Source organism: Marmota flaviventris, chromosome 14, assembly GCF_047511675.1.
Source record: "Marmota flaviventris isolate mMarFla1 chromosome 14, mMarFla1.hap1, whole genome shotgun sequence".
Taxonomy (NCBI): Eukaryota; Metazoa; Chordata; class Mammalia; order Rodentia; family Sciuridae; genus Marmota; species Marmota flaviventris.
Genome location: NC_092511.1, coordinates 37,114,812 through 37,129,312, shown reverse-complemented (window position 1 = coordinate 37,129,312; position 14,501 = coordinate 37,114,812). Strand labels below are relative to the sequence as shown.

The window sequence follows — 14,501 nt, the reverse complement described above, 5'->3', positions numbered from 1 at the left end:
TCCCCCTACCTTCCACCAGCTCCAGAGTCACATCACAGAGGCAGGGGCTTGCTCAGAGGATGTCATTTACAAAAGTCACGTTTAAAATAAGGAAATTGCCAGGACCCTGTCCAATGCTGGGCTTTTACTGTCTGAGGTCATCGTTGCTCTTCTCATTTACATTGGACCTGGAAATCCCTGGTTGAGCCTGGCCACCTCCAAAGTAAACTCCTTTCTAACTACTAGATTCCAGGCTGCCCTTTCTTTGGGAACCTTACTCAAAGTGCAGCATGAACACCCATAGACCAGAATGGCTTTCAAACCGTCTCATGTAGTTTTTTGAAGGTAGAGAGTATGACTTCTTTCCTTGGGTTCCCACAGGATACGAAGAAGAAGAAGAAAGAAGAAGAAAGAAGAAAGAAGAAGAAAGAAGAAGGAAGAAGGAAGAAGAAGAAGAAGAAGAAGAAGAAGGAGGAGGAGGAGGAGGAGGAGGAGGAGGAGGAGGAGGAGGAGGAGGAGGAGGAGGAGGAGGAGAAGAAGAAGAAGAAGAAAAAGATGGTGGGGGGTATTCTGAGGCAGATAGAAAAATACCTGCAGAAACACAGAAGAGACAGCATGGCTTCTCAGGCTTAGGCATTGCCAAGTGGTAGTAATACTCTTTCCTTCCTTCACCAGTCTTCCTGTCAGATGGCCTCAGTGGTCTCAGGTCAGGGCCATCATTCATTCTCTGTAAACTATTTAATAAGTACTTCACTTTCCACTGGTGCAGCCCATGACAAATCCACAGGAAATAAGAGCCACCAGCAGCGATAGGATCAGAATACTTTAATAAGATATCAGTGTCAAAATACATTTCCTTATAAAGTTAAGCTCCCAGACAGTTATAATGTTGTCAGTAGGAATTTGACAATATAATAATGTTCATGAAAATTGTTATGTTGACAAGTAAGGTTAATGTGAAGCTTGGAATATTTTTCAGACTGTTTTAGTAAACTGCAAGGGTAAAATGCCCTTAATGCTGAGGCAACAAACACAGGAAATCAAACACCAGAGTTTACATGTCGGTAACCCTTCAAGTTCTGCCGCCGTGTGTCAGATGACACTGTGCTGCTCAAGTGTGACTTAGGCAACACAGCAAGTGGGTAATTTTCTCTTATATCTTAGATTTCTTTTGAAAGCCAATATTTGATTTTGGCAATAAGTCCCTCTGGGCTTACCAAATTCTTAGCTGGATGTACTTTGTGTTGTGTGTGTTTAGAAACTTTTTATGGTACCCATGACAGAAAAGTTCCATGTTGATTGGTATTTAAAAACCAAAAGGTGTTGTCCCTCTTGCCCAGTGAGTTACAAAGTGCTCTGGGAACACTATTTTCAGTGCTTCCTACCTATATATGTCACTGCATGTGACAGAGACCTCAGCGAGGGCCTGAGGCTAGGGGCCATCCCTGGAGGTCCAACTGCTTCCCACCAGCAGGGGGCGCTGCACTTTGGCCTTGCAGGGCTGTCTGCCCATAGGCTTGAGTGAGGGGCATAAGGCTGGGGCTGGTGAGGACCTGCTGCCCCCGCCCCCACCCTTTGGTACCCTCTCTCAGTCCAGCTCCAAGGTCATGAGCTAGGAGGATGTGGACTGGGTCACCAAATCATTTTGAATCCTCACTTGTTTCCATGAATTCCCATCGAAACCATTTCATGGTAGTTCTGGAAATATTCTAATGTGCCGCGTGAGAGACTGTTAGAGTCACATAGCTCAGTGCACTTGAAGGGCTAGCAACATAACCTTAAGAAAAGTTAAAGCACTTCCTCTCCCTTAGCATTCTCCCCACCCCCACCCCTGACGTGCCATCAGACCCTCTGGCAGCAATAATAATACATACATACATACATACATACATAATACATAGAGAACATGAGGAGAAGACAGCTTGCACGCTCCCACTTAATGATTCCACGTCTTGGATTGTTTGTCACACCTATGGCATGTCGCAAAAGCAAAAAGCCAACAAAGAGAGATCTCTAGCAGTGTTAGTACAGGCCTGTGGGAGTACTGTACAATTCTGCAGCGCCAGCAATGCGGAGAGAAATAACATTAACAGCTTCAAAAAAGATCTTAAAGTGATTTTGTGAGCAGGATTCTATTTCCGTTTCTAAGTTTTTAGATATTACAAAGTACCCATATATACGATAAACACTTAACCCAGATATAAATTTTCCTTTAAAAAACTCAGTTATGCTTTTGAATAATAATAAAAAATCCACCAGATTGGGGGTGGGGGGAAACACCAAACAGTTTAGGAAAAGCCACACTGTGCAACTTTCACAGGTAACCATGTTGGAGTTCGCCCTTCACATTGCTTTTTTTTTTTTTTTCCCATATAAGTCATATCAAAATTAGAGCAAAGAGTCAGCTTAAAAAGAAAAAAAAGAATGAAATTTACCATATGGTGATTAATTAAAAAAAAAAAAAGAAAAGAAGGGCTTTGAGAGAGAGAAGCCACAAACAAGCTTGGAAAGCAAAGTCCTTTTTCTCTTTGGCAACAACAATAACAACAACAACAAAAAAATCTTTTTAGTTAAATGGAGCCAAAGCTTTCCCTACAGGAGGGCAGACATACAGCAGATTCATTAGTATGGACACTGTGTGTGACAGAGAAACCTCCGGGTAATATAAATTAGAAGTAATCGAAGGCAGGGAGAAAAAAAATCTTATAAAATTTAAGAACATTTTAATTGACAGCAAAAAACATAGCAAGTAAAACAACTGTGTATTTTAAAAATAAGGATAATAAAGTGAGCATCTCAGAAAAAGGCCACTGCTTGGTGACCTGGGCAAACTGACCAGGTAAGTACATCTTGTAAAAAGTGTGCTGGTGTTAGAGATACCTAGTTGCAAACACAGACGCAGGGTGAGGCCGGTGGGACGGCGTCGGCAGCGGTGTGCCCAGAGGAAGCCCTGGCTCAGGTGGCCTGGTCCAGGGCTCTGAGGAGGTCCCCTCCTTGCAGGAGTGTGGAGCTTCCTGGCACGGGAACATTCACCTCACAGTCGTATCTGGTCAGTTCGGGCAGCAGGTAGGGCTCAAACGAAGGCCCAAGCAACCGGCTTGCCATGCCTGCAAGAAGGTTTGGGATCATATTTTAAAGGCCTAAATCAAACACTGGCAAAGCATCCGTTCCATGACTAGCAGGGAGGAGAAGGGCACGTGCAGAAGGAAAGGAGTGTCTCCAGTGTCCCTGCTGGGGGTCGGAGGGGGCAGCCCTGACTTCACTGTGCTCCTTCAGCGCTCTTTCCAGGACCTACTCCCTGCTCACAGGATGACCCAGCAGAGAACGCAGCAGCTTCCAGACTCAGCAGCACTGAGACCCCCTCAAAAGAGGGAAGCAGACCGCACACAGGCAGGGCTCTGGGAGGAGGAGGGTGTGTGGAAGAGGGTTTGGGAAGAGCCCCAAAGATTGCTGGCCCCGTGCCCACCAGGCACTGGCAGCAGGGAGGAAAGGGATTCAGAACCTGTAAGACCTGTGCCACAGGCACGCCCACACGTGTGCAGGGTCCCTCTGCAGATCCAAGGGTGCAAAGACCCCATTCCTCCTTATCCCTGGGTCGCTCTCCAGATGAGTAGAAGGACACAGGGGAAACAGTCACAGGCCACCCCAGGAGGGGAAGGCTTGGGCACTGCGGGAGCGGCCCTGCAGCTCTTCAGCAGCTCTTTCCTTTCCCTTGGCTTATCTGGAGAGCCTCATCCCCTGTGGCCACTCCCTCCTGGACCTGCTGAGTCAGAGCCCTCCAGGGCCCATGCCTCCCTCCTATGCCCACACTGGGGTGGTACCAACAGATATTCGCTCACCACCCCTTGCTGATTTCCCCTCTTCTTTTATTAGTGTTGAAATGACCTGAGTTGAAAAGATGATTTCCCCATTCAAGGAATAGTCACTCAACTTGATGCATCGCAAATCTCTCACTGAAACTTCCTGGCTTGCCTGCCAACCAGCTGATAAACAGCAGAGCTGGAATTCAAGCCTAGGGCTGTCTGGGGCTCTGCAGCCTGGGGCTACGAGCATGAAACCGTAAGTTTTCCAAACTTATACTGCTGAGGACAAGGGTCTGGTATGTTTTTCTAAAACCACAAATTATGTTCATGCCAAATAGAAACCTCCTTGTTAAGATACTGTTTCCCATCTATGTTTTGGCAATTGTAACTGAACCTTCTAGAAGACAGTCCACTGGTGACCTCTCCCAGAGCTCCAGGCCATCCTCCTGCCATCGGTTTTCAGCTCCTGCCTGACCTCAGAGTGATGCCCCATGTGCTGATAGGGCTTTGAGCACTACAGCAGTAGGAAAAACCGTGTAAAAGACACAGGTTCTGGACTCTCAAGAGCCCTGAGGTGATCTGATTGCTGGAGGGTCCTTTCTAAATCTCTGTGGGCAGATGGCCTTCAGCCCCTGCACCTATACTTCTAGGGAGGGAGAGTCCATGCCTCTCCAGGTGGCCACCTTTCCACGGCAGCAAGCTTTTCCTTGCACAAAGCCAAGATCTCCTACCTGGTGATGTCCATCTCCTGTCTTTGTGTACCCCGATCCCATGCACTCTCCTTAACTCTCTCTTCTTTAATAGCCCCTCCTGCATCACAGCTTCTGGTCCTTCACCTCTGAACACACACTCTGTCAGTCTTCCGCCTTCAGATCCAGCCCCTTGGGGTTTGGATTCTTCCCTTCGGCTCTCTACCCTGAATCTATGTTAGGTGTTTTGATGTGCTTTACCCATTTTGGACCCACCCCCTGGGGGTCCTCGCTGGTCAGAGGCACTGTCGAGGGAACTGTGCAGAGAGTGCTAAACCAGGGTGTGTGAGCTTTGAGAAGGGGCTCTTTGGGCAAGTCATTTCCAAGCACTTCTCTGTGCCTGGCACCGAGCAGGTCCTGAAAGAAAGGAGAGAGGTGGTCTTGGCCCTGGGAAACCCAGCACTACAGTGGGCTGAAGAATCCCATGAATGGTACCTAGCATGGCACCAGGGGACATCAGGGACTCTGTGAAGGCAATTGTTTTAAGTTTTCCAAGTGCTAAATTGTTCCATGAAGGCAGCTGTTCCTCATCTCCCTACCCAGTCAGATCTCCATGCACATCAGACCCTAGGAGGGGCACCAGCTTCTGAGGACGCACCTGACACCTTGGGAGTTGATGGCAGGCTGTAGTTCTGGTACTGGGAGGCACAGCACTGCAGGGGGAACCCACTCTTGGTGTTCTCCCTGGAGCTTATTGCAGATGGCGGCTGCGGTGGCGGCAGGTGTCTCAGGGGCTGGCCCAGGCCCCTCATGGGGTTTTGAGTGAAGTCATCTGAAAGACCAAGGCCGGAGAATGAAAGTGTTAGCATCTGAGGGAGGGAAGGGGCCGTGAAGTCCCCAGCAGCACTTTTGTTTCACAGAGGTACTCGGAATCCCAGCCAGCCCCTGGGACTGCAGAGCCCAGAGACTGCCAACAGCATCAACACCGGCCCGTCCTAGCAGGGCGCAGGGAGCAAGTGAGTGGAGGAAGCAGGATGGACCCTGAGTCCCCAGCCCTCCACCCAAACCCGCGGCCCAGGCCTGCTCACCAGTGGGGCCTCTTGCACTCGGGGGTTTGTCAGGCATCAAGGGGCAGTTCCCACCCCTGAGGCTCTTCATGCGTTTCCACATCAAATGGGGATTGCTGCCGCCTGGAGGGTCCCCCTGTGTGTGGGAAGGGCAGATATAGGGAGAGGGATGGAGATGCCCCCACCCCGCTCCCCAGGGCCTGGACAGGCACTTGGAGGTGCTCACAGCAGGCTCAGAGTCACCCACCAGCCTGGCTGAGGACTGGGGTGGGAGGGTGCCTATAATGCTGCCAGTCAGAGATTGCTTACCCCACTCGTGTCCTGGAAGGCTTGCTCCTCACACTCCAGTTGGCGCTTCAGCTTGAGCTTGTTGGAGAGGGCTATCATGGCCGGGCTCATCGCGTCTGGGCCCCGAGGCCCGAAGCCCTTTGCAGACCTGCCAAGCCCAAGAGAGTGGGCCGTGAGGTTGTCTAGAGCCATGCTGCTCGGTGCCTTCACCTGGACCCAACTCTTCTATGACTGGGGTGACTTGCAGACCCAGAGGGCAGAGTGGCAGAGGGGGCTGCGTATCTGGAGGTTAAGCTATAACTCAACCTCCGTTTCTTCTACCTGGCCAGATGCTGAATGGTTCAAGCCACTTGTATCACCTCCATATGCCTGTCCATCTGGGCTGCCCTCGGGTGTGGCTGCCCATGAGGTGACATTAGTCCCTAAGGGATTTCTTTTGCCTCCATCTCTCCCCTGCCTAAGCTGCTCGGCTCCCTCTTGCTTCCCACTGAAGATCAGCTGGGATGCTCTGTGAAGGTCACGTACCCCATGGAAGCAAAGTCACATGTCAACCACTGAGACTTAGCGAGCTTCCAGCTGGTTGAAATGGAGTTTATTGGAGAGATTAAAAGATGCCGAGAGAAGGTAAAGTTGGGGCTCACGTGGTCAGTAGAGGACACTGCAGTGGGAGACTTGGGCCATAGGAAGGCTCTCAGAGTTCAGAGAAGATCTAAAGGGATCAGAGGCCTGGGGGTGGGAGATCTCTGGGGCTCCAGTTATCCCATGGGTGAGTGCCTATCTGTCCCTTCCCTGCCCAGCCTAACCCCAGCAGATGCAGCCAAGGGTCTCTGCCACTGACCTCATCTTGAACAAGGAGACTTGGGGCGAGGCGATGGGGGGCCCCAATGGCGATGCCCCCAAGGACTCAATGTGCTGATCCCCAGCAGGCCACTTTGTGGGCCCAAAATGTAATGGTGGATCTGGGGGCCACTGTGTGTTGGATCTGCCCCCCATGGAAGAGAGAGGGGTGCTAGCCTGGCCACAGCATGGTGGCAGTGACCCCTTGTTCCTGGCGTCAAAGAAGATGGAGGACATGGGCCGGTGCTCGGGCTCTGTCTTCTTGTTTTCTAGCTGCTGCTGGTACTTGTCCAGGAGGAAGGGGCCGTGCGAGGCCACAGGGGCCAGAGGCTGGAAGATGCTTGTCATGGCGCTGAAGCAGTGCTGCGGGGCGGGCTGCGGGCTCTCTGGCAAGCATGGCTCTTCCGGGCAGATAGGGCTTAGCTGGAAGTCCTCCCCATCCATGGGGATGTAGGGCGCCAGAGTCTCCAAGTCCAGCTCATTAAAATCAGTCTGAGGAGAGAGAGCAAGGGCACTGCGGCTCAGTGGTTGGTGTTATTCCAGTCCCTCGTCCCTCCAAGGCCCCTATCAGAGCCACTCATCTCAAGCAGGACTTCATCATGTTACTCCCCTGCTCACCTCCAATGGCTCCCCATGCAAAATACTCAGACTTGGTCATTTAATGAGAAAGGTCTTTGGTCAAGGGTCATCAGCCTTTCTATGTTATCCCTCCATCTGGCTCCACAAGTCTCCCGGTTCACTAGTGTCACCTCCACACCCAACCTGAAATGCTCTCCATTCCGCCCATCACAATCTGCCTGCCTTCCCAGTCGGGGAAGCCACACCCCTGTCATAAAGCTGTCCCTTCCTACTCCAGCTGCAGTGGTCACCCCTTCCATGTCTTCCTGACACACTCAGGCCTGTGGTTCACAACGTGACTCCTGGGGATACAGGACAGCTTGTCCTCACCTCCCTCGTATGACTGGCACCAGCCTAGGCATGCAGTATAGGTGCCCAGGGTACATCTGTGGAAGTGTACAGCCAGGCTCCAGGGAAGGGGGACTTTATTCCAATCAGCAGGTATGTGGAGGCCACACTCAGGTTCCCAGTGTCAGGAAGGGACCCACAAGGAATACTCATGCATAGTTGCAGAAAGAAGTACCTTCAGGGACTGACCCCCTCACTTGGGAATATAGCTTAGCAATGGTCACAACTATAGGAAACAGCACAAGCAGGTAGTTCCAGTTATTTTGTGGAACAGATGGAATGTCTGCCAGTCAGGATAAAAGGGGGAGATCTGGATGAATAACTCCAGACAAATGGGGGAGTAATGATTTTCCCTGGGGTTTTATTAAACACACACCTGTCCACCCACCTCATCCTTTTATGTTTGTGCAAAAACATGAGGCCTTATGAAGCTGTGTATAAATGAAAGTTTGTCAATCAGATATCATTTAAAAATGCATTTCAAATAAAATGACAGATTCTATGATGAATGTATTTGGGAAGGGAGTAATTGTCCCCTATGATTAGAAATGTTTTGTGAATCTGGATGAGCTTTTGAAGAGGATGGCTTCCTTAAAGAAAGGTTCAGTGTTGTAGTTTTGGTTTGCATGTGCAAAAAGAAAGTTACCCAAATAAGTAGAAGGTAAATAAGCTGAGAGTTAAACATGGACGCTCTGGATTTAACACAGGTAGAGCAGAGGACAGGAGTTGGAGGTGGGGTGACCCTAAGCCCCCTGTCCCTTCACTCATTTTAGGGACCTCAGCCAAATTTCCCCAGTGGTCTTTGCAACAAAAGGATGGACAGGCATCTTTGCCACTCACCAGAGAGCATGCATGCACACCACTGTGTCTGCTGCATGGTGACCTACCTGGGTGCTGCACTGATCCTTTGACTCTGTATCCATGGCAAAGAGCTTCTCTATCACTTCAATCTTGAGGTCATCCCCCAGAGATGAATAATAGTCTCCAGGGCTGCTGGGCTGGGGATCAGGAAGAAGGGGGACTGAGTCAAGGACATGGCACTAGTCTCCCCCAGAAATCCAATGTGGAAGGAGAAATACATTCCTGGACCCGCTCAACTCTCCTCCACCAAGTATTTGTAGAGGGGCTATTGATGAGCCGTGTGAATTAGATCAAGTTGCCAACCTCTCTGAATACCAGTGTCCTCACCACAAAAAGTTCCTATCACTTTACGGAGTGTCTTGAGAAGCAAACAGGATAAAGGCTGTGGCCAGTGGGGTTCTGCAACGGCAGCCCTACAACCTGCATAGGGACAAGCTGGGTGCTCAAAGCTCTTTAAGGAATCGCCATTTTGGTGGGGGTGGGGAATGGATACCAACAGTCAGCCAGCAGCTCTAAGCCCTGGCAGGTGAATGGCCACGTTCTGGACTCTGTGATAACTGAAGGAAGAGAAGGATGGTCCCTTCAGCCATCCTCAGGAAGAGGAGCCCTCCCTCTCCATATTCTCGCCCAGGGGTGGGGAAGCTCACCGTGGAGCAGCTGCTGCTGCTGCTGGTGGCACTGGGGGTGGTGCTGCCCAGGGCAGCCACCTGGGGCACGGTGAAGGCAGGCAGACTTCCAGCTTCGTTCTGGGCACCATGGCTCCTCAGCTCTGCAGCCCATGGCTGGCCTGGGGGCAGGATGGCCTTTCTATAGGGGGACTCCTCGGGGTTCTGGTTCCCTGTGGAGGCAAGGGCCTGCTCAGCTGAACTTCTCTACCACAGGCACCAGGTAGAGGAAGCTGAGAAGGTGCACAAAGGGGCCTGAAAGGGTCTTGAAACCTGCCTGGGGCTCAGCCCTCAGTGCCCCAGGTGGATCATGGCCCCTGAGTGGGGCTATGATTCAATGCACAGATTCCCTGTAAAGGGAGCAGGCTCTTGGAGCAGTTCATTTTCAAACTAAAGTTATCCAGAGCTACTTTTCCTGAAAAGCAATCCAGAATATAGAGGAGGAAGTGATGGCAGAAGTACTGGGCCACTGGCCTCAGGATTTATTACCAAGAAACAGGGGCTACAAAGTGTCTGGTGCAAGGGCCCACTTGCCCTTTATGATTCTTTGAAGTGATTCTCACGTGGCCTCTCAAGAACACACCCGAGAGGGAAAAGGTGAGCAGAGACAGGGGTGGTGATTCTTCCATCGGCCACAGAAAGGCCAGGGGAGGGCGACTACCTAGAAAGGGGGGCTTCCCAGGTCCCCTGCTAGGGTGTCTCCAGGAGGGGAGCAGGGAAGGGTCAGGAACGCTGGGAACCATATGACTTGTATCCCGGGGAGACAGGCAAACATTTTAATCAAGTTGGGCATTTGAGGGCTGACTCCTGGCCCTTCTGGAATTTTCCCTCCCATTATCCCAATTTAACTCTCCCTCTAAACAAGCCGGCCATCCTTCGAGGTCTAGGAGGGGATCCACCCTCTCTCTGGGGCAATGTCCACATCCCCCCAACCCTTGCTCGACTCTCCCTGCCTGTGGTGAAGCAGCGACTCTCATGACCACCTCCCTCAGTACTTCACGAGGGCAGATTTAGGATGGTCTTGGTGGCAAGGGCACATATGCTTCTTTCATGTCCTTCAGAGCCTGGCTGCTGACAGATGATAGCAAGATGTTGGGGGAGGGCCAGGGACAGCTCTGGTTTAGGAAAAGCTGTAGCTGGGAAGGCCTGTTTTGGTAAGAACCATCCCTAGTCCCAAGAGGGATGGGCTCAGCTCAGCTGAAAGCACCCACCGAAATCCAGAGAGATGATGGCATCTCCTGGGGTGGGGGCCAGCTGGGCCAGCTCTTCGGGCTCCTCCTTCAGCTTGGTGAACAGGAAGTTACTCTTCTCAGATACCTCGCCACTATTGTCAAAGATGCTGTTCATGGCCATCAGGTGAGGCTTGAACAGGGATTCAGTCTGGTCCATGGAGAAAACCACGTCGTTCTTCTCAATCTCACTAATGGGACAAGAGAGCCATTGAGACCTTCTGCATTTTCCAGTAATATCCTCTGGCTTCCCTAGGCACACAGAAACTCTGATAGCCACGCCTCTCCGACTAAGTGATGGGCAGGGACACTGGCATTTTGTGAACAGCCACACAACGGAGGCCTGTGAGCTGTGGAGGCAGTGAGGGCAGGGGCATCCTGTGTACACGTGCACCTGTTTGGGGTGCTGCCTTAGACTGTGTTGAGCTGGGGGGGTATGCAGGAGGGTGGACACTTTTGCTTGTTTCACCCTCACAATGACGTTTTCAGGTATTCTTCCCACGCACTGTAGAGGGAAGTGGCTAGATCTGCTTTTCCCAGAAAGCACGAACAATTCTCTTGCTCATTTCCCCATTCAGAAAATATTAAGAGACTACTGTGTGCTTTCTGCCTCCCTATGTACCACAGTGTAATGACAGATAAGTGGGAAGGGGCAGAAGAAAATCCTCAGGAGCCCAGTTCCTAAGATCTCCATGGGAAGTCCTCTCAGGCTCAAGGATTACTACTGTCAACAGCTCCCAGAGGTGGTGCCCAGGGTTCTGAGAGGCTGGGTGTCCCCATGCCTGTGGCTCTCAGGCACTCCTGCGCACCAGGTCCCAAAGCCCACCAGCCCTCACACACTTACCTCAGGACATAGTTGATGCACATGATGCACTGAGGCTGCAGGTTGCGAGGGTTGTAGATGACTGTCCCTTGCGTCTCTAGCCACACGTAGCCCCCATGTTTTGCAAGCATTCGGTACTGGCCACTCACCACCTGTCCCTTGGTGCACACTAGGGGAGGAGAAAAGGAGCCTGAGGTGAGAGAGGTAGGGGAGTGGTGTGCACCACAGGCTCAGGAGACTCCCCAAGGAGGGCAGGTGTACAGGGGGACAGATAGAACTGGGTCCAAGACAGTGGGGACCAGGGAGAGGGAGCTGGGAGGGAGCTTAGAGATCATCTTGGCCAACTCTTCATTTTCAATGTAGGCAAAGGAGGTTCAGAGAGGGCACAGGACTTGCCCACAGCTGTACAGCTAGAGGGGACCCACTTACTCTGAAGCTTTGCAATATCCTGTCCCCAACCTTCCTGAGTGAGGCTCCTGGACCAGCTCAGCTGTGAGCAGAGTCTAGAGCAGCACCTGCCCTGCTTTCCTCATGGGGTTCAGTGAAAGGAAGCCCCTGCCCTGTAATGCACTCTAGGAAGTGGGGGGCTTGCACACAGCGTGGAGAAAGGCTGACCTCAGAGCCACCTTCTGCAGCAGGCATGTCACCAATGCCCTGCTTGTGGATACAAACATGTTGGTTCCTTTGCTTTCATGGCTATCCTCCACCTTTAGGGCCAGAGAAGCTTTGAAGTAAACCCCTCTACTCTCCAGCTGGGGTCCAGAAGGGCCGGGACCCCAGCAGCCCCCACAGCCTCCTCTTGAGCGGTGGAAAGTCCTTGCACTCCTCTCAGCTGCCCCGTGGGCTGCTGACCTGCTTATGGCTTCTCTCCTTTCCCAGGTTATTCTGTTCATTTTAGGTTTTTTTTTTTTTCTCCTGTCTAAAATGCATTGAGAAGGGGATCCTGTGTTTATTATCTAAAAACATCGGGGAAGGGGCGTCCCATCCTGGCCTGTGCTTGGCCCACAATGCTCTATCTGCTGTCATTGAAAAGGAATTGATAAGTCCCTTTATTCTAATGACTACTACTGTGAGAATTGCTGACGGTTTTCCTACTTGTCCATCTGCTTTCATTCCTCAGGAATGAAAGAATTCCAGCTCCAAAACCCCCAAGTCACAGAGAACTGGAAAGAGGCACTTGATGGACAGGCCAGGTAATCTTACTAGTCTGGGGACTTTGGGAAAGGTTTCCTCCTCTGCAAAAGGTATTGATAACAGTAGAAGTAATGATAATAATTATTAGCTATCTGGTATACCACTGTTCATACTAAGGGCCAAACGCACTTGCCTGGTTTATTGGCCACACAAATGTTGTATGGGAAAAGCCACCTGTTTCCCAAAGCTACTAGTATGTATAGTGATCAGGGCCTGTCACCAACAGTTATGTTACACGTTTGCAGATAATGTCACAGGGACCCCCTGGGAGAATATACAGGTTTTTTGTACACAGAGTCTCTCCATTTCTCCTGGTGGGCTTGGGGGCCCCCTCCCCATTCACTAGCCCCTGAAGTGGAGGGATGCAGCTCGGTTCACAGTAACGCTGCCTGTGAACCATTAAGCTTGTGTTTTGCTTGGCACAGTTTACCCTCTTCAAAAATTTAACAAGCACCTGCAAGGTGCAGGAATTAATGTGACTTACATGAGCACAGTGCTTTGCAGTGTCCAAAACGGTCTCATGAGATGAATTCATTTCTGCAAAGCAATTAGATCAGTGCCTGGCACCTAAGGCACTCAGTGAGGCTCAGTGTCATTGTTACCTCACCAAACAAGCAACATCACGAGCGACCTATGATGACTTCTGTTTTACCTCTGAAGAAACTGCAGCCTGCGCAGATTTGCTTTTGCTGAGAACTACTGAGTAATTTGCTGAAAGGCCTCTTCAGTGGAAACGGTACACAGGATCAGTCTAAACTGAGGACTCCTACACCAAACTCCGTGTGCTTTCCATTTGTAAAAACAAACCTTATTGAGGTTTAATTGGCTTTCTGTAAAAATGCACCCATTTTAAGCACGTAGTGCAATGAGTTTTGACGAATATACACGACTGCATGCCTATCACCATAGTGATGGTAGAGAATTTCCCCGTTATTCCCACAAAGCCATATGCCTCCTGACATTCGCTATTCCCATCCCTGGTCCTAGACAACCACTGATCTCTTGTCCCTCTATATTGTTTTCTTTTTTTCCTAAATTTTCATATGTGTGAAATCTCACAAAAAGAGTGCATACCCTTTTGCATCAGACTTCATCACACTCGCTCAGCAGGTTTTTGAGATTCATTATATTGTTCCAGGCATTTTGGGCTTGTTCCTTTTCACTGATGAGTAATATTCCATTTTATGAATGCACCATCTGGATGTTTGAGTTTTCAATTTGGTATTGTTATAAACAAAGGAGCTGTGAACATTTGTGTACACATCTTTGTATGGTTATATATTTTTAGTTCTTGTGGGGGCAACTTTGAGGGCCATCTCTAGATTATCCGATAAGCATATGTTCCTATTATGAGAAGCTGCCAAAGCATTTTCCAAAGTGGTTGTATCATTCTCATCCAATCCTTTATCAAGGGAGGAGATATAGCATCTTTAAATATGAAGAAACTAAGGCTGGAAGGATTGTGACTTGCTTATCTTCACATAGGACAACAGTGACAGAGTCTAGGCTGGGTAACAGGTCTTGTGGCTCCCAGGTCAGTGTTCTTTGACTACATTATCTTGAGTCAAAATCGAGTGGGAAGGTAGAATTTTCTGTTACCACTGTCCTAAGCCCCCATGGACTCCTTGACCAAAGGAGCAATTGTTGTCTTCTCTGTGCTATCCAGGCTCCCCGGCTACAATGAAACAATTCTTGCACAATTTCAAGTGCCTGGAATTAACTTATTTAGATGGCCCTTAATGCAAACCAAGTTCAGGGTTCTTATTCTTTTTGATTAAACAGTGCAGCAAGCAGAGGTTGTAACTACATTTCTAATAATTGCAGACAAGGGCCTGCTCTGTCCCAGAATATAATTAACACCAGCTTTCTTCTCATCTGCTCATTAATGCCAGCCTTGGTGAGGGGCCTGCTACTTGGTAGCAAGATAGGCTTTTTATGGCCTTTAATCTTGTTTTCCTAAGAGCACATAATGTCCTTATACAACAAAGAGAAGCCAACCCCCAACCCCTCCTCTGAGAGTAATGATGTATAAATTATTAATCCATTTGGAAATGATGGCTTTCAATTATCTTAATCTGGTTGAAGATGGACCTTCCCCGG

At 50.0% G+C, this 14,501-nt stretch overlaps 1 protein-coding gene across 1 annotated transcript in view; it reads right to left on the bottom strand.

Moving 5' to 3' along the window:
• Positions 1-789: 789 nt before the first annotated feature.
• The window catches only part of Epas1 (endothelial PAS domain protein 1), an 83,397-nt gene continuing 69,685 nt past the window's right edge, over positions 790-14,501 (bottom strand). The window contains exons 8-16 of the mRNA XM_027934586.2: positions 11,229-11,376; positions 10,367-10,575; positions 9,138-9,328; positions 8,517-8,627; positions 6,665-7,155; positions 5,848-5,974; positions 5,560-5,674; positions 5,130-5,303; positions 790-3,086 (exon numbers count right to left, since the gene is read on the bottom strand). Coding sequence (XP_027790387.1) covers positions 2,935-3,086; positions 5,130-5,303; positions 5,560-5,674; positions 5,848-5,974; positions 6,665-7,155; positions 8,517-8,627; positions 9,138-9,328; positions 10,367-10,575; positions 11,229-11,376 — 1,718 coding nt within the window. The 3' untranslated portion in view covers positions 790-2,934. The remainder of the gene's footprint in view (positions 3,087-5,129; positions 5,304-5,559; positions 5,675-5,847; positions 5,975-6,664; positions 7,156-8,516; positions 8,628-9,137; positions 9,329-10,366; positions 10,576-11,228; positions 11,377-14,501) is intronic.